We start from the raw sequence: 20,006 nt of genomic DNA, 5'->3' as shown, positions 1-20,006 counted from the left end.
GCCTGAGCTCACAGTATCACTGGTAGTGCAATCTAATCCAAAGTATGTTCTCTAAACCCCTTACAAACTGATTAAAACTTCCATAGTTCTATGAAGTTTATTCATATATCTTTATAGCATTCATCTGAGAGATGTTTTCAACTTCAGTTCTTTTGTGCTGTGCTAGGGAGGGATATGCTAAGACATCTGACTAAGGGAAGCTTAAGGATATGTTGGGCAGTCTGTAGAGTGGACGGTCCAAGATGAAGACGCTTAAGGACATTTTGGGAAGTTTGTAGAGTGGACAGTCCAAGATAAAGAAGATGACAGGATCCCTACCTCAGAACCTCCCACACCAATAAGAGGAAGCAACTTGCAGCCCTGACAAACCTCAGGTTTATGACTGAGAAGCAACAAATAAGAAAATAACTGAAGGACTTCACATAGATTACCCGCTTTTGAGTAGAAACTCATCATCTGGGCATCATTTCAAATGCTCATTCTTGCAGGAGGAAGAAACAGGTCCTTCCTCTGAGCTCTGATTAGGCAACTCTCCTGTTTGGAATCATTTGTTTAGCCTACCCCTCTGTTGTGAGCTTTGAGAGCCTAGCCCATACCCATTAACTCTCAGAAGTCCAGGCCCAGCTCAAAGCCCCTGAGGGCCCCCTGAATGTTTTAAGAATGAATGACTCCACATTTAAACATTCATCTAGGAGTAGGAAGGTCAAAGAATGCTGAAGATAGTATCTGTGAGCTAGACCTCAAATACAGAGGCAGTTGAAGGGATAAATTGATGGCAGGGATGTACACGCACATTAATACTGTATTAAGTAGCTCACACAATGATTTCTTGAAATGGCATTAAATTTCATGTCCACTGTAACATTAAGAATTAGAATGTATACCAATTTATGCATCAGGAAACTGAGGAGAATCAGCTAGCCGTACAGCCTTGTTCAAGCAGAATTGATGAGACCAGCTACTTTAATTCCAAACATTGTCTCTAGGACATGGTAACCTGCAACTTTCAGCTCATTTTCTTTATTGTCTAAATGTGTTTCTGCTGATCATCTTTTCTCTTCTCAATCTCACTGCTTTGTCACTTTATTTTCCAGATGTGTTTTGTCCCCTCTGTAATTTTCCATACTTCCTAGTCCATCAGAGCTCCACTAATTAATAGAAAACCCCCCAGATTTCTCTATGAGCCCTTACCCTCTTCTTTCCCTGACCTCAAGCTATTCTCTCTGCCTTGTTCTCACTTTTATGCAGAAAGTTGAAGGGAAAGAACCTTAAGATAAGAATTCTAGTTTTGATTCACTACCCACTTAGATCCTTTTTTTCACTCTAGTGTTCAGACCCACCCTCTACCACGTATTCCAAGAATTGTCAAAGTATTAACTGAAGTCATGCATGTGAAAATACTTCATTAAGTCCCAAAGAACTAAAAAGATGCATGTTGTCTTTTACTCACTTGAAAGGGAATGTCCAGGGCATCATTAAGTAAGGAATCTAGTTTGAAGGAATTGCCAGGAGCAGCAAAATTGCTGAAGACAAGTGGCTCCAAGCAGGCTCAGAAACCGGTCACCCCTCCCAGAAAAGCAAGGACCCCTGGACAGCACCCCAGACAAAAAGTTGGTAAGAGAAAATTTGGGGAGTTCCTCTAATTAGTTCCTTTAATCCCTGTAGAAAAACAAATAAGTATGGCCTAGGTGTGTGGCATGGACTTTGGGTAGGCGTGGGTTTAAGCTGGACTGATCTGAGACATGAAGTTAGCACTGGGGCCTTGGGAAAATCTTATACATTTTCTGAGGTCCTGATTGCTATCTGTAAAGTGAAGATAAGGATACATAACTCATATAGTGCTTGAAAGCCTTACATTAAATGCAAAAGTCTGACACCTACAAGTAGTTCAATAAATCCAGCTGTGATAATAGGAACCATGCTTTATTAGTGTTTATGCCCAGACCTCTGCTCAATGCCTTATGTGTCATGTGCCCTTAACATATATTTTCTGAGTAGATGTGTCAGTGAGCTATTTCCTAAGTAAGAAGTTTGGGAAGTTAAACCTACTAACAGGAAGTGCAGGAAGCTAACACTGAACTGGGCATCTGTGGTCAGTGAGGAGCCTCAGTCTCCTGAACCTGTAGTTAAAGGGAGAAGAAACAAAGTATAGAGAAGGGACTTCCTGGTGGTTAAGTGGTTAAGACTCCATGCTGCCACTGCAGGAGCTGTGGGTTCCATCCCTAGTCAGGAAACTAAGATCCCACAAGCCATGCAGCATGGCCAAGAAATAAATAATGTAACATTAAAACATAAAATTACAAAAGTAAAAGTTTGAAAAATACATGTAAGAAAGTTTTAACAAAGTGTATAGATGGGCAGGTAGGAGATTTCGCACTTTCCGATAAAACAGGGACTAACTCCCCAGACCCCACCAGCCTTGCTTAGCTTCTGTTCTCCATCTTAGAACTCAGAAGAAAGGAGACTGGAGTGAGGAGATACAGTCTACGAGAAAGAAAGGGCCACGTGTACCAAGATGTCAGTGAGCCGCAGGATGATGACTACCTCTGTGAGTGACCCCTCTGGCCCACTCCCGGAGAAGGGGCTGCAAGGCCTTGGTCCAGTAACCTCACCTCACCATTTGGTCTCCCAGTCATCCCCTTCCTCTATGACTTGCGGTGCAGGATCGAGGCCACATGCCATGAGTGCCCCAGTTCTTTCTGAAGGTTTTACGACCAACAACGTCACTATACCTCCCCTCATCCCTGTTGCTCTCACCTCCAGATTGTGAGGAATGTCAGAACTTCTTCATCGACAGCTGTGCTGCCCACGGGCCCCCAACCTTTGTAAAGGACTCTGCAGTGGAAAAGGGGCATGCCAACCGCTCAGCCCTCACTCTACCCCCTGGGTTAAGCATCAGACTGTCGGGCATCCCGGAGGCTGGGCTTGGAGTGTGGAACGAGGCATCCGATCTGCCGAGGGGCCTGTACTTTGGCCCCTACGAGGGCCAGATCACAGACGATGAGGAGGCCGCCAACAGTGGGTACTCCTGGCTGGTGAGAAACACCCCTGTTTCCCTGTCCTCTGGCCTCTAATCGCTAGTGTGTGGTGGGGGGTACTTCATGTCTACATGCGAGGACGCAGATGGTGATAACACAGTCGGCAATGACACAGTCAGCCCTGTGTACTGTGTGCACTGGGTGTGAACACAGGACTTCCATCTAAAGGTCAGAGGAGAGGTGGGACCACAGTGTACAGACACTCAGGACCTCTATCTAAGGATCAGAGAAGAGGTGGGAACACAGTCTACAGACACACAGGACTTCCATCTAAAGGTCAGAGGAGAGGTGCCAACACAGTGTACAGACACACAGGACTTCTATCCAAAGGTCAGAGGAGAGGTGGGACCACAGTGTACAGACACACAGGACCTCTATCTAAAGGTCAGAGGAGAGGTGGGAGACAGTGTACAGACACACAGGACTTCTATCCAAAGGTCAGAGGAGAGGTGGGAACACTGTGGTACAGGCACACAGGACCTCTATCTAAAGGTCAGAGGAGAGGTGGGAGACAGTGTACAGACACACAGGACTTCTCTCTAAAGATCAGAGGAGAGGTGGGAGCACAGTGTCCAGGCACACAGGACCTATATCTAAAGGTCAGAGCAGACATGGGAACACAGTGGTCCAGGCACACAGAAGTGACTCCTCCCTTGTGGAGCCCTTGCCTTCAATGAACCAAGAGACTCAGACTTGGAATGATTAGTAAGGAGCTTACCGAGTGGTCCAACAGGCAGTTGAATCCATGAAGGCTGAAGAGCACCAATGACTGCAGAGGGAAATAGCTCTTCTATTGCTTCCTACCAAAAAAAAAAAAAAAATAGAGAGGAAAGCTTGTAACTCTTTTTCTGACACTCAGATCACCAAAGGGAGAAACTGCTACGAGTATGTGGATGGAAAGGACACGTCTTGGGCCAACTGGATGAGGTGAGTGCAGTGAGTCTGCAGTGTGTAGATGTCAATACTCCCTCAATCCCACACCCTTTTCCTTCTCAACCCGGCTGCCTCAACAGCTTTCACATCTTCTTTCCTCTTTTCCCTCCATATCATGCTCTTTCATTTCAAAAGACATTAGAAAGAAGGAAATAAAAATATAGCATGTGCCATCAAAATACATCTACATGCTGAACAAAACTGGGGAACTTGAAAACAACTTGAGCAGTCTAAATTCACCAAGGACACTTTAACTCATTTAATTGACACTTACCAAACACTTTATGTTTCAGTTTAGACAGTGAACTTTGTTACTGAAACAGATCACACAACCCATATCCTTTTGGAGAACATACTGCAGACAGACATTAGCCAACTGATTTTAGGAACAGTAACCTTAATTCTTCTATCTTTGAGTAACTGCACAGTGCCAGGATAACCTAACGCAGGAGACCTTGACTCTATGTGTGCAACAACCTCCTCAGGCTTGGTTCCAGTGAGAAGTGAGCCCTGAGGCCTTGGAAGGAACCGGGGCGGGGGGGGGGGGGGGGAGCGGCGGGGGGCAGGCAGGATGGCCCTGAGCACGGCCATTCCTCTTTCATCAGGGCAGGCAGACAGTGACTAAACTATTACTATTCTGTGTCTCAAGCTATGTCAGAGCACTCTCCAAGTTTCCGTGCGAGGGGGTAGGCAAGTGAATATGACCCTGGATACACGTGGGGAGATTGGAGGAAAGCTCCAGGAGAGAAGGCAGGCTGGGGTGAGTGCTGAGGGCTGCATGGTAGCCAAGGAGCACCAAGTCCTGTGGATGAAAGAGAACTTAATTCAGAGTTTAGAGGAGCTGGAGGTCACCAGCCTCATGGACAGTCCAAGTGAAGACGAGTCTGGAACTGGGCTCTGGAAAATGGCCAGTTAGGTAAGGGGAGAAAAGCATTCCAGCCATGGTGGGAGCCACGGTGGCCTCAGAAACTGAAGGAAATGAGCTGGGCATGGTCTGAGTGTGGAGGGCACTCATCACCTGAGGTTTCTTTCCCTTTCCCGGCCTCCACCCCAGGTATGTGAATTGTGCCCGGGATGACAAGGAGCAGAACCTGGTGGCCATCCAGTATCATGGGCAGATCTTCTACCGAACCTGCCAGGTGGTCAGGCCGGGCTGTGAGCTGCTGGTCTGGTACGGGGATGAGTATGGCCAGGACCTCGGCATCAAGCGGGACAGCAGGGGGAAGAGCGAGCTCGCGGCTGGGAGAGGTGAGTGCCACCCCTCTTCCAATGCCCCACCCCATCCTGGGGAGCCTCCCTGGGCCGATTCCAAGCAGAGTACAATCCAGTCTAAAGTCAGTTGAGCAGAGGGTGGGGTGTGGCGGAGGATGCTGGGGCAGGGTCTCTGCAGAGATAACACCCGTGGGAAAGGATTCCAGGCAGGGGAGCAGACAGTGCCGCAGCCCCAGGGCCGGGAAGAGAGGCTGTGCCAGGGGTCACGGGAGGAAGCACAGAGGGAGAGGAAGGAGGCTGGATGGGACACGGAAGCCTCAGGGCCTGTGTCCACATGCAGGCCCCAGGGGTCTTCCTGGGTGACACAGAACAACCGTGCAGCTTTCAGCTGCAAGCAGCATGTTCTCTGTGCTAAGACGATGCTTTGGTTCATTTTTGGGGAAGAGACAGCAGCAGGGAGTCCCCTCAGAGGTCAGTTCATTGCCAGACATGAGGGGAGAGTGGGCTGGCTGAAGATGCTTGGGAGTGAGGGTGTGAAGAGTCTGGCTGGAGATGTATTTTTAAACAGGGCTTCCTAGTGCATGTTAAATGGATTAAGACTGAATGAAATAAATGAGGTATGAATACTGGTGAGGCTTGAGAAAGGACATGGCTTTATTTTATGATTTATGGAAAACTGAGAGAGGAGCAATTTTTGAACCAACTGGGGCAGCAGGAGCCAGAGACCTGTAGTCAGTGGGACCTGGGCCGCTCGGTCTTGCCCAGTCTGAAACCCACTTCCTGCAGAGATCGGCACAAAGGCTGCTCTTTGAACAAGGAGCCTCAAATTCAGCTTTACTCACACGTGCTCTACCCACCCCCTGTGCTGCCTCCCATATGCAGAGAGCTCCAGGCCAGGCACCCCTAACTTAACAGACCCTTTCCCCTCACAGGGAGCCGCTCAGGAGATTCCACTAAGTCATCAACTCTTATCTCTCAGTGGAGTAAAACACCTGTGGCCACTGTGACATGACTTTTCAGACACTTCAGTTCAATTCAGTTCAGTTCAGTCGCTCAGTCATGTCCAACTCTTTGTGACCCCATGAATCACAGCACGCCAGGCCTCCCTGTCCATCACCAACTCCTGCAGTTTACTCAAATTCATGCCCATCAAGTCAGTGATGCCATCCAGCCATCTCACCCTCTGTTGTCCCCTTCTCCTCCTGCCTTCAATCTTTCCCAGCATCAGGGTCTTTTCCAATGAGTCAATTCTTCGCATGAGGTGGCCAAAGTATTGGAGTTTCAGCTTCAGCATCAGTCCTTCCAATGAACACCCAGGACTGATCTCCTCTACGATGGACTGGTTGGATCTCCTTGCAGTCCAAGGGACTCTCAAGAGTCTTCTCCAACACCACAGTTCAAAAGCATCAATTTTTCAGTGCTCAGCTTTCTTCACAGTCCAACTCTCACATCCATACATGACCACTGGAAAAACCGTAGCCTTGACTAGACGGACCTTTGTTGGCAAAGTAATGTCTCTGTTTTTTAATATGCCATCTAGGTTGGTCATAACTTTCCTTCCAAGGAGTAAGTGTCTTTTAATTTCATGGCTGCAGTTACCATCTGCAATGATTTTGGAGCCCAAAAAAATAAAGTCTGATACTGTTTCCACTGTCTCCCCATCTATTTCCCATGAGGTGATGGGACCAGATGCCATGATCTTAGTTTTCTGAATGTTAAGCTTTAAGCCAACTTTTTCACTTTCCTCTTTCACTTTCATCAAGAGGCTTTTTAGTTCCTTTTCATTCTCTGCCATAAGGGTGGTGTCATCTGCGTATCTGAGGTTATTGATATTTCTCCCGGCAATCTTGATTCCAGCTTGTGCTTCATCCAGCCCAGCGTTTCTCATGATGTACTCCGCATATGAGTTAAATAAGCAGGGTGACAATATACAGCCTTGACGTACTCCGTTTCCTATTTGGAACCAGGCTGTTGTTCCATGTCCGGTTCTAACTGTTGCTTCCTGACCTGCATACAGGTTTCTCCAGAGGCAGGTCAGGTGGTCTGGTGTTCCCATCTCTTTCAGAATTTTCCACAGTTTATTGTGATCCACACAGTCGAAGGCTTTCGCGTAGTCAAGAAAGCAGAAATAGATGTTTTTCTGGAACTCTCTTGCTTTTTCTATGATCCATAGGATGTTGGCAATTTGATCTCTGGTTCCTCTGCCTTTTCTAAAACCAGCTTGAACATCTGGAAGTTCTCAGTTCACGTATTGCTGAAGCCTGGCTTGGAGAATTTTGAGCATTACTTTACTAGCGTGTGAGATGAGTGCAGTTGTGCGGTAGTTTGAGCATTCTTTGGGATTGCCTTTCTTAGGGATTGGAATGAAAACTGACCTTTTCCAGTCCTGTGGCCACTGCTGAGTTTTCCATATTGGCTGGCATATTGAGTGCAGCACTTTCACAGCATCATCTTTCAGGATTTGAAATAGCTCAACTGGAATTCCATCACATCCACTAGCTTTGTTTGTAGTGATGCTTTCTAAGGCCCACTTGACTTCACATTCCAGGATGTCTGGCTCTTACACGCAAGGAAAGGTCCCTGCAGATCCACCTCTATCAGGAGAGACGCTGCCTCTGATGCTCCTGGAAGGTCCCTATCTGGGTGATATGTAGAAAAGGCCCTTGACACAAGCTTCCTGGATTTCTGTAGACGTAGAGAATAAGAATAGAATGGAAAAGTGGACTGTAAAGACACACTCGATGGGAGACAAATTGTGCACTGTCAACACTTAGATGATTAGTGGGGCAGGCTTTACTACGGCAAACCAGCTACCTGACCAAAAGTTTCCTCTTTCAGCAGAACCGAAGCCCAAGATCCACCCATGTGCCTCCTGCTCTCTGGCCTTCTCCAGTCAGAAATTCCTCAGCCAACACGTCCAATGCAGTCACCCCTCTCAGACCCTCCTGAGACCATCTGAAAGAGACCACCTCCAACCAGAGGTTGCCTGCCCAGGCAATCAAAATCAGCGATATTCAGATCCACACAGCCCGAGCGACAAACCTGAGGGTCACGAGGCCAAGGACAGGCCCCAACCTTTGCTGAAAAGCATAAGGCTGAAGAGGATTTCAAGGGCCTCTTCCTACTCACCCAGAGGACAAATGGGGGGTCCTGGGGTGCAAGAGCTAATGACAGAAGAGCCCAGCACAAGCCAGAAACTGAATCCAGAGGACACAGGCAAATTACTCATGGGGGCAGGGGTCTCAGGGATTATAAAAGTCAAGTATGGAGAGTGTGAGCAAGGCTCCAAGGACAGGCCAAGTCTCACCACACATGAGAGGACACACACAGGGGAGAAGCCCTATGTTTGCGAGGAGTGTGGGCAAAGCTTCAGTTGGAAGTCCCATCTCATCATGCACCAAAGGACACACACAGGGGAGAAGCCCTATGTTTGTGGGGAGTGTGGGCGAAGCTTCAATCACAAGTCAAATTTCATCAGACACCAGAGGACACACACAGGGGAGAAGCCCTATGTTTGCAGGGAGTGTGGGCGAAGCTTCAGTGATAAGTCAAATCTCACCTCACACAAGAGGACACACACAGGGGAGAAGCCCTGTGTTTGTGGGGAGTGTGGGCGAAGCTTCAGTGATAAGTCAAATCTCACCTCACACAAGAGGACACACACAGGGGAGAAGCCCTATGTTTGCAGGGAGTGTGGGCAAAGCTTTATTCAGAAGTCAGTCCTCATCAGACACCAGAGGACACACACAGGGGAGAAGCCATATGTTTGTGGGGAGTGTGGGCAAAGCTTCAGTCAGAAAACAAATCTCACCTCACACAAGAGGACACACACAGGGGAGAAGCCCTATGTTTGTGGGGAGTGTGGGCGAAGCTTCAGTGATAAGTCAAATCTCATCTCACACAAGAGGACACACACAGGGGAGAAGCCCTATGTTTGCAGGGAGTGTGGGCAAAGCTTCAATCGGAAGTCCCACCTCATCATACACCAGAGGACACACACAGGGGAGAAGCCCTATGTTTGTGGGGAGTGTGGGCGAAGCTTCAATCGGAAGTCCCATCTCATCACCCACCAGAGGACACACACAGGGGAGAAGCCCTATGTTTGTGGGGAGTGAGGGCAAAGCTTCAGTCAGAAGTCCCTCCTCACCACACACCAGAGGACACACACAGGGGAGTAGCCTTATGTTTGCAGGGAGTGTGAGTGAGTCATGACCAACAAACCACATCTTAGCCACAGGAGGATTACTGCAGCCACCCCATGCCCCAGCTCTAAGAGGGCCTCAGAGGAGGTCTATGACCCATTACTGTCCCCAAGCGTATAAGAAGAGACTTCCCAGGTGGTCCAGTGGCCAAGACTCCAATGCAGAGACCCACGTTCAATACCTGATTGGGGAACTAGCTCCCACATGCTGCAACTAAGACACAGCGCAGCTGAATAAATAAATATATAACAAATATTTTAAAGAAAGAGTGTGATAAGCACAGAATTACTTGATTAAATAGACTTTCATGACAGGAGAGGAGGTAGATAAACAGCAGAGGGTTTCTTAAGTGATCTGGAGATGTTCATGCCAGTTGCCTTCGTGGTTTTTTGTACTCCTCTTCTAATAAATTTTGTCTCCAAACAAATCTGAAGCCAGACTATGTACTCATTCCTCCATTATCACTGACAGCAGTGGGGCCCAGTGGTAGCTGAACCCCTGGGGAGGCATAATTCTGGAGCCAACTCAGTTAGGTCACTGGACAGTCAGTTCCTGGGTCCAGGGAGAGGAATCTAGGGTTTGAGACAGACTCACCAGGGAAGGGAATTCCCCAGCCTCCTGGGAAGTGTGGCTTCTCCTCCTTACAGACCTTGGCTCTCCTTTGGCCTCGCCTGGTGGCCCTCTGGTTTCCTCTGACTTCTGTAGCCTCAAAGGTGAAGGCCAAGTGCACGTGTGTGTGTGTGTGCATGTGTGTGCCTGGCTCAGCATGGGCCATCTGATCTCTGCCGCTCCCTCAGGGTCATCACAGCATCTGGACTCCAGATTCGACCTCAGAGGTCCAGTTCTCAGCTCTGCCCTCATCAGCTGTGTGACCTGGGGCAAGATGCTCAACCTCTCTGTGTCTCTATTCTCATCTGTGATATGGGGTGGGAGCACCAGCATTTTGGTCTTTTCATAAGCACAGGCAGAATCTGGCAGAGCCTGGCTGAGAATGAAAACCCTGCCTTTGCTGTTTTTGTGGGGGTTTTTTCTTTAATCTCTTATTATTTTTTAATAGAAATATAATTGCTTTACAGAATTTTTTCTGCCTGCCCTTCAGCCCCCACACCTTCCAGGTCTTCAGAGCTAGACGAGGAAGGGGCCATTTAGGCACTCGGCTGCCCTGATGAGGGGGTGTGAGGTCAGGGGTGCTAACGGAGGGTGACCTCCCTTCCTACCACTGCCATTTCTGCTGAGTTGGGCAGCCCCAGAGCCCATCCACAGACAGGCAGTGCCGACAGTCGTCCACCCTGCCGAGAACAGAGCCTGGAGCCGCCTGTGCAGGAAATCCCTGTCTGGCCCCCATCCCACCCCCACACGGAGGGTCCTCGAAGCCCACACCGCGGCTTCTCTATGCATGGGCCTCGTACCTGTGCCCGTGTGCTGTGGTCAATGCTGTCACAACCTTGAAATTCTTAACCATGGAATAGTTCATCCTTACACTTCCCCTTCATGAGTGAAGTCTGATGGACCACAGGGTGAGCTGTGAGCAGAGCAGATGCACACACCTTGGGTCCCGGGGTGACCAGGCTGCATGAGGGGATAAGGTGGACACAAAGCCCCCCCACCCTGGGTGAGTGAGGGGGGTGACCGCCCCAGGAAGCCACGCTTGCTTAGACCCAGAACTGAGCTCTGACACAGAGTGGGGGCAGTGGCGTTCTTAAGAGTCGACTACACCCTCCCCTCTGTGAATGACCTCTGCCCTGGCCTGATCCTTCCAGGATGGTTTCAGGAGGCTGAAGTCCACCCGGTCACCAGAAGACACCAAGCGGAGAGTGAGCCATGGGGCGGTGGGGAGGGTGCGGACTCCAGGACTCAGGGAAATGGCTCTCAGTTCCCTCCGTCTGCCAGGCTTGTGAAGTGTCTCTACATGAACCGTGTCAGTGATAACCACGCACTATTATTTTCTCGTTTCTGTCATGCTTTCTTCAAGAACATGTTTCCCTACAGGAAGGGAAGCCACGTAAACTCCCCATCTTCTGTGGCTTGTGGATGGGGCCACGGAAGGGAGAGTTAGGGGTGGTGCAGGCAGAGGGGCTTCAACTGAAAAACGGTGGGGACCCAGAAACCTGCAGGGGCTTCTCACCTGCACCTCCCACCAGAGCTGGGCCTGGAATCCCCTGGAAGGCTGAGCAGGTCAAAGCTTCTCCCTCCCCTCCCCTTCCCTCAAAAAGCTGGCTCCTGGGCCAGCCCACAACACCCCCAAATCCCCCATCACCCACAGCCCCACACAGGCCCTCCCTCACAGAAGTGGGATGACCTGGATGATGGCACAGATGGTGTGTGACCCCAGAGCTGGGGGTCTCAGCTGACCTTGAGCAAGGGGGCTGGTGCTTTACACAGCCTCCCAGCCCAGGAAGCTGCCAGCAGCCACAAGCCACAACCTGAAGCGGAGCTGGGGGATGGGGAGTGGGGATGCAAGCTCTCTGAGGTCCCATCCTGTCCCCAGGACAGCGGCCAGGCCCCACCTGACAGCATGACTGCCCTGCACGGGCACACAGGACACCAGCAGTCATGGGGACAGACAGCTAGCTGCCTCCGCTGCACACTCCACCCTGACCATGGCGGCCCCACGGCTGTACCAGCCCCGCCTGCGCGCAGCTCTGCTTGGCTGCCAGGACTTGGGGACCCTGGGTGAGTTGGTGAGGCAGAGCTCCAGAGGCCAAGCCTGTCTTTAGCCGTCAGACCCGCCCTGGTTGCCAGACTCATGAGCCCAACTGGTGTCTGAAGCCTTCGGGAGAATGACACCACAGGCACTGACCTCAGAGCTCAGACTTCTGAAAATTTACTAAACAGATTATTTTTAGTCTTTTTTTAAAGGGGGATGTTGGCAGGAAGAGGGGAGGGGAATGACTTCCTTGGTAGTGCAGTGGTTAAGAATCCACCTGCCAATGCAGGAGACACGGGTTCAATCCCTGATCTGGGAAGACCCCACATGCCGTGGAGCAACTTAGTCCATGCACAACTACTGCAGCCCAAGAGCCTAGAGCCCGTGCTTCCCAACCAGAGCAGCCACCACAGGGAGAAGTTCAGCACAGAAACGAGAGAGCAGCCCCCACGCCCGACAGCCAGAGAAAAGCCCGCACAGCAGCGAAGACCCAACACAGCCAAAAGTAAATAAATAATCTTTTTTTAAGTAGGAGGTTGCAGCATTCCCTGCTGGTCCAGAGGCTAAGACTCTGAGCTCCCAACACAGGGGGCCATGTTCAATCCCTGGTCAGGGCACTAGATCCCACATGCCACAACTGAAGACCCTGCATGCCAAAACTAAGACCCAGTGCAGCCGATTAAATGAACATTTAAAAGTAGGAGGTTCGTCTGTCACCAAGAGAAAACTGTAACATTTTAGCAAAAGAAAAAAAAAAAGATCTTATGTTGCAAGTTCTCGTGGTTGATTGCAAAAACTTTCTCATAATATGCAGCTGTTTAAAAAAAAAAAAAGAAATTTAGAAAATACAGAAACTAAAACCCACCCATAAATGTGTAGGGAACAGCAATTATTGCAGCATCTGGCCACCACACACGGGAACACACGTGCATCTTTTTCTTCTACAAAAGCTTTCAGGCTCCACCCCCCTTCCCACCGGCCTCTGCTCTGCTCACCAAGAAGACTATGCTTTGGCCTCATGACTCGGGGGTTTCTGTTGAACTCAGGGAGGCGGAGGAGCAGGGCTGTGTGGTTGGGGGCACCGTCTGGCCTGCAGTGAGGAGAGAAGCGCGAGTGCTCCGCCTCTGGGTCCAGTAACTCCAGGGGCCTCAGGGGAGCCTCCCGGGAAGAAGCCTCTCAAATGCCTTTCCTGCAGTCTCCACAGTTATAGCACGTCCCACGTCTCGGGGTTCGGCTGTGGGCTAACAAATCCTCTCTTCTTGGTCGGAAAAGTGTTTCCACAGAGAATCTACCCAGATCTTGGTCTCAGTTGGTCCTCTTGTTGGACGTGAAAAGTGTTTCCACAGAGGATCTCTCTGGATCTCAGCCTCTGTTGGTACAGATTGAACAGGCAGTATGTTCAGGGCTCAGGGAATTTAGTCCTCAAGCTCCCTGGGTTTAGGGCTACAGCACCTCCTAACCTCCACCCCTTCCATGGTCATGGAGCCTTCTCTTCCAGAGGAAGGTGTTTGGCAACATCAGCCACAAAGACACGTACTAAAGAGGAGAAAGGCCATGGCAGGTAGGGGCTGGTTGTTCCTGGGGGAGCAGAGGGGCCTTGGACACTTCATGCTGGACCCCTGCCCCACCGGCTTCTCCTCCTTCTCTCTGGGCATGCAGCTTTCACCTCCTGCGTGCCTGCCAGTGAGGGGTTTCCAAGGCACCAACTGGGGTTGGCGAAGGGCGAGCTGGATGCCAGGGAACCCGAGACCCTGCAGCAGGTCAGTGCACTGTGGACAAGGGCCGGCCTCACTGAACGGTTAGGCCCTGTGCATTCAGGACACCCTCTCTGGACCCCAGGTGGAGGTGCTGCTGCCCCCAGTGCCCACCTGGGTCTCAGGAGGTGGAAGAGAGACCAGGTTGTCCTTCCCACCTCCTGCCCAGAGAATGACAAAGGCCAGTTCCCAAAAGTCGGAGCAGGGTGGGCAGAGTGAGTCTTGGGTCTCACAGGGTCCCTGTGAAGAGGGGTTTACTGCTGCCTGGATCCCTCTTGGCTGGTTCTCCTTCTGTGTTGTCTTCACATCAAATCACAAGGACGAGGCAGTCCAGGTGCCCACAACATCACTCACCCAGGTGCCGACAACCCTCCTCATTTATTATGAGCAGCGAGACAGGGTGGCTGGTGTGACGCTCCCCTGGACCAGAGAAGAGACCCCCTAGGCTGTGTCTCTTCTACTCCTGAGACCCAGGTGGGCACTGGGGGCAGAGCACCTCCACCTGGGGTCTGGAGAGGGTGTCCTGAATGGACAGGGCCTAACTGTCCAGTGTGGCTTCAGGGGGTACGGGCAAGAGGGGCACTAACTCCTTTTTAAATATTTCAGACAACCACTGAATTCCTTTTGGTTTTTGGTTTCAGATCTTTTTATATGGTCCATTTTCAGAGTCTTTGTTGAATTTATTACAATATTGCTTCCATTTTATGTTTTGATTTTTTGACTGCAAGGCATGTGGGATTGTTACCAAGTCCAAGCTCGCTCTGCATGCCTCACAACAGGCCAATAAATCAGAGGCGAGGTGCTAAGGCAAGGAATATGACTTTACTTGGAAAGCTGGCAGACTGAGAAGATAGCAGACTAATATCTCAAAGAAACCATCTTGTCAGGATCTGGATGCCAGTGTCTTTTATAGAACACAGAGCTGGGAGGTGAGGAAATAAAGTGGAAAGGCCATTAATCTGGCAAATATCTCCTGGAATGGCCAGTCTCGGGAGAAGATGTGTTACTTTCTCCCTTCCTGTAGCCATCCACAGGTGGACAGGTCCTGGACAAAGGCAGAGGAGTGGGGTTTCCTGGGTCAGGCCATTATGTATGGACAGTATCCCTGTAGCAAACAAACCAACAGGAAGCAAAGGTTAAAATAGAAGATTTAATTTGAAAAAAAATTTTTTTGAACATGGAGTCAGATTTTGTTCTTCCCTGTAACAATTCCCCACTCTCAGTGTTCATTCCACAATCTTATGGGAAAGGGGGTGGTGATTGTTCCAATTGCTCCATCAGTTGCATCTTTTGGGGAGTGTCCACCATTGGGGCCAGTGTTCTAAATGTTGAGATTTGTCTTCTTTTGTTGCTCTTTGGAAAGTGTCTACTTCATATGTGTAGACATAAAAATATTTATAATCTAGGTGTTGAGAGTTAAGTTTTTTCAGCAAGAATCTTTTAGGATTTCAAAAATGCAGGCAGCATCTAAAGGTAAGGAATTTAGTACTTTTTATGTATGGGAAGATGCAAGAGTCATCTCATTGAAATTATTCCTTTTGATACATAGCTCATCATCTGCGGCCAGTATCCTGTCTTTTCCTTCCCGAGTTTCCTCAGGGCTCCCTGTGGGGAGTGACTGCAGTCCGATGGCTGCTGGAGAGTAGGAGGGGGAACCTGGGTCCCCACTGTGATCATCTCAGCAGAGACAGCAAGCACGTCCTGTGGCTCCAGACAATCTTCCAGTGTTCAGGGTTCAGGGTTCAGCATTCAGCCTGCAGGATCCACAGCCATCAGCTCAGCCACCATGCTCTGCACTTAGTTGCTATGTAGCCCTGAAACCTACGCTGCAGGAGGCCCTCTAAATGTGGCGTCCTGTCCAGCAAACTCTCGGTCACACCCTCCAAGCCTGACCCAGGCCCAGCTTTGCTGAGAGGGTCTCACTGGGGACCCAGGTTCCCCCTCCTGCTCTCCCACATTCCCTTTGGTTCTGTGTGATATTAACTGTTTTTACAGATGTCATAATAATGTTGAACACACTGCCTTCGTGCGGGTAGTCTCGGTCTTTTGTTGTCCCACTGAGATTCCATGAAAACACACCAGATGCTGGGCTAGAAGAGGAGGGGCAGGTCTGGTCTCTACTGAGTATGGACGTCTACTGAAAGGAGATCACAGTTGCAACCTCACCTGCTGCTCATTAACTTTTTGCTGGTCCATGTGCCCTGCAATCAATTGCCCAGATAAACCTGCTCCCTTCTCCCCATGCTAATGCTGGTGAATTGGAACAATTTACCAAGTAGTCACCTGAGGAGTCTCCAGGAGCCCCAGGGATGGGGAACCACTCAGGGGTAAAGAGGAAATAGGCACAGGCTTGTATAAAATGAGACTGTAAAGCATTGATTCCTAAACACAAGTCAAGTGAAGCTCACATGTGTTCTTCCCTTTTCCTTAGCTGGTCTCCCTCTTTTTCTTAGCTGGTCTCCCTCTGCACATGATTCTGGCCCACGCAGATGGGGTGAGACTCAGTTCCCAGACCCCCCTACTTGGGGGTCACACATTCCCTTGATCAGGGCACCATGGCTGTGGTCGGTAGGCCGCTAATGTGTAAACAAGCCAGGTCCATATTGTCAAAGCTGTGGTTTGTCCTGTAAGCGTGTATGGATGTGAGAGCTGGACCATAAAGAAGGCTGAGCACTGAAGAACTGATGTTTTTGAACTGTGGTGTTGGCAAAGACTCTTGAGAGCCCCTTGGACTGCAAGGAGATCAAACCAATCAATCTGAAAGGAAATCAACTCTGAATATTCATTGGATGAACTGACGCTGAAGCTGAAGCTCCAATACTTTGACCACCTGATGGGAAAAGCTGACTCATTGGAAAAGACCCTGATGCTGGGAAAGGTTGAAGGCAGGAGGAGAAGGGGATGACAGAGGATGAGATGGTTGGATGGCATCGCCAACTCAATGGCCGTGAGTTCGAGCAAACACCAGGAGATAGTGGAGGACAGGGAAGCTTGGCGTGCTGCAGTCCATGTGGTCACAACAGTTGGACACGACTTAGAGACTGAACGACAACAACCAGGTAGCCTATCTGTGTCTAGATGAGTCCTGGGGAGGTGAACGTGTCAGAGGGAAAGACTGAGAGCCCTGCCTCAGCACTGACCGCCGGGAGGGCCATGGAACCCCACGGTTACCCAGAGAAACCCACCTCAGCTCCAGACCCCAGACCTCTGAGCACTGACATGCAGACACAGGCACGGAGTTTTCCAGGACAGAGGCCAGGCCAGGTCTCTAGGCAGGTCTCCGCGTCCTGCCGCAAAGAGAACCCGGCCAGGCGTGAATGTTCTCACTGTAGAAGAACAGGGTCTCATCTAAACATAATCAGTGTAGACAGGACTTGCAGAGGTCTGAATCCACCATGTAGACAGAACTTGGCCAGGTTCAAAGTCGCCTACGGCTGCGCTCCCAGGAGGCACAGGTCACACCCCTGGGTCTCTCATCGTTGGACAAGGGCTCACCCGCCTGTGAGAACTGGGACGTACCTTTCTTGAAGAAATCATCACTGGCTCCACACTTCACCCACATCAAGAAATGGGACAAAATCTTTGTCACTAAACATTTCAGCGGGCAGAACAAAACTGTGAGCAGGTTCTGCGGCCACGTGGTGGTCAGGGCCCCGGGGAGAGCCAGGAACCTGGTGGAGCGCAGCCCAGCGTCCTGTGAGGACAGACCGGTAGTGGCCCGGCTGCCGCGTCCTGGGCTCCCAGCAGGAGGCACTGCCCGGGGGGGTCACCCAGGCAGGACAGTCCTGCAGGGTCCATGGGGAAAGCTGGTCCGTCCATCCTGCTGGTCAGTTAGGGATGGAGTGTGCTCAGGTCCTACTTCCCCTCGGGGTGGGGGGTGGGCCTGACAGCTCCTAGGCTCCCAGTCAGGTAACTTCCTGCCGGGGTTGATGACCACAGGGCACCGTGATGCATCCAAGCGGAGAACTCGGGCAGAGGTGGGGCACAGACGCCATCTGAGCAGAGCGCCTGCGGGGAGCTCCCACCTGCGCCCGCCTGCCCACCTCCCCATGACCCATTACCACACACACACACTCACACACACGCTCCCACGCCGCACACGTAAGCGCTGTACACCTACACCGTGCACACACACAGCACTTGTCCGCCAACAGGCGCACACACACACATAGCACACATGCACACACACACATAGCGCGCGTGCACACACACACACGCTCCCACACCGCACACGTAAGCGTTGTGCACCTACACTGTGCACACACACAGCACGTGTCCGCCAGCAGGTGCGCACACACGCATAGCACACACACGGGGAATAAAATGAATACCCTAAAGTGCTCATTCCTAAACACAAGTGAAGCTCACATGCATTCTTCCCTTCTTCTGAGCTTTGATGGTTTCCAAAATAAAAAAGTTTATAAAGTAGTTAATGGTGAGTGACTTTTAGATCATGGGACTTTCTGAAGTTATTCCACAAATACTACAAAAGGTGAGAGATGAATGAAGATATTCCGTGTGTCCCTCAACAGAAGGATGGACAAGCAGAACATGGTCCATCCACACAATGAATGTTTCCAGCCTGAAAGGAAGGCAGCGCTGACACAGGCTACAGCATGGATGGACTCTGAAGACATTATGCTCAGTGACATAAGGCAGACACAGAAGAACAAATGATATTTGAGTCCACTCATACAAGGCACCTAGAGCAATCGGCTCCATAGACACAGAAAGCAGGATGGTGGGTGCCAGGGGCTGAGGGAGGGCAAAGGGGACTGAGTGTCTCATGGGACTGTCTGGGTTTTGCAAGATAGAAGTAGCAACCAAACGCACACAAGCATGCACTGCAGCAGCATTTACAACAGCTGAGACATGGAAGTAACCAAAATGTACATGGACAGATGAATGAATAAAGAGATCATATATGTATAGAATGGAATATGATTCAGCCATGAAAAAATAATGCCATTTGCAGGGATAATCTAGAACTAGAACAATCGTAGTAAGTGAAGTACTTCAGAAGGAGAAACTGATACCAATGAACTATTTTATAAAAGTGAAATCCACACACAGGAAACAAACATGGTTACAGAAGGAGAGTGGTGTGTGGAAGTGATCAATTAGGAGGTTGGGGTTCATTTATCCTCACAAATACATATAGAATATAGAGTCGGCATGGACCTACTTTAGAAAGGGTGGTGTACTACACACTCTATAATAATGTATGTGAAAAAAAACAAAGATGAATCAGAATGTTTATGGGGATAACTGATGAAGAATCTCTCCACCAACAAACACAACACTGTAAGTCAGCTATCCTCCAAAAAAAAGTAAACACTAACTTTAAAAAGGAAAAACAGTGATTAATGAGCCACAGGCTTCCGGTATGTGCCAGAAGAAACCAAGGACTAGGAGTCACCCTAAGGCTCTGGTTACTGTAGTAACAGGAATAGGGCATGAAGAAATCCTGTCTCCTTGTGGCCATCTTCCACTACAGAAACTTGAAAGCTATTGCTTATGCTGCAGTGAAATAATAAAAAAGTTTTTTCTCTTTGGCCTTCTGATTCCTTCTCTACTTTAGCTGTACCTGATCTACAGTCTGTATTGATAACTGTTTCCTTCTTTTCAGAAGATTAATCTATTAACTGTTTTGAAACAATGCAAAAAGGAACAAGAACATAGGAACCTTATACCTTTGTGGAAATGTTTTTTGGAGGAAATAGAAAGATGGCTTTAATCCCCAAGCTGGAAGAGGAGAGAATACAATAGACTTGTGCCTCAAGAACTGTCTCCCCTGATAGGCAATCGAGGGGATCACACAGTTGGGGCTCATAGTCAGAGGTTGGCAATAGAGAGCAAACATATAAGGATCCTATATTTTTTCTTTTTGCATTGCTTCAAAACAATCCATATGCTGGTGTCAGGGAGCCCAGTAACTTGGGTCCAGCAGGCAGTCTCAGGAGTTGGGGCCATTGTCTTTTGCAGATTGCATTGAGGCTTTCTTTCCGTAATGCAGAAAGAGAAAACAAATTATAAGGGGAGGTTTGCAGAGAGAGTACCATAAAGTTAAGCATCAGGATGAGACTAGCATAAAATTAAAAGTTAATAGATGTGAAATATGGCTCATGCAGAGTTAGAGGGTGATAGGTGTGGGATATCCCTGGAGAAGGGCATGGAAACGCATTCCAGTATTCTTGCCTGGAGAATTTCATGGACAGAA

General features: G+C 49.6%; 1 protein-coding gene across 1 annotated transcript in view; it reads left to right on the top strand.

Annotated features, from left to right (window-relative positions):
- The window catches only part of LOC122693272 (probable histone-lysine N-methyltransferase PRDM7), a 45,682-nt gene that overhangs the window by 6,045 nt on the left and 19,631 nt on the right, over positions 1-20,006 (top strand). Inside the window, exons 5-13 of the mRNA XM_043900815.1 lie at positions 1,458-1,614; positions 2,447-2,548; positions 2,764-3,035; positions 3,898-3,965; positions 5,026-5,305; positions 11,146-11,199; positions 11,926-12,058; positions 13,692-13,792; positions 13,872-14,001. Of these exons, the coding sequence (XP_043756750.1) occupies positions 1,458-1,614; positions 2,447-2,548; positions 2,764-3,035; positions 3,898-3,965; positions 5,026-5,305; positions 11,146-11,199; positions 11,926-12,058; positions 13,692-13,792; positions 13,872-14,001 (1,297 nt within the window). The remainder of the gene's footprint in view (positions 1-1,457; positions 1,615-2,446; positions 2,549-2,763; positions 3,036-3,897; positions 3,966-5,025; positions 5,306-11,145; positions 11,200-11,925; positions 12,059-13,691; positions 13,793-13,871; positions 14,002-20,006) is intronic.

The sequence above is a fragment of the Cervus elaphus genome, chromosome 5 (assembly GCF_910594005.1).
Source record: "Cervus elaphus chromosome 5, mCerEla1.1, whole genome shotgun sequence".
Classification (NCBI taxonomy): Eukaryota; Metazoa; Chordata; class Mammalia; order Artiodactyla; family Cervidae; genus Cervus; species Cervus elaphus.
Note: the sequence above shows the minus strand (reverse complement) of the source record. Positions and strands in the feature narration are given on the sequence as shown.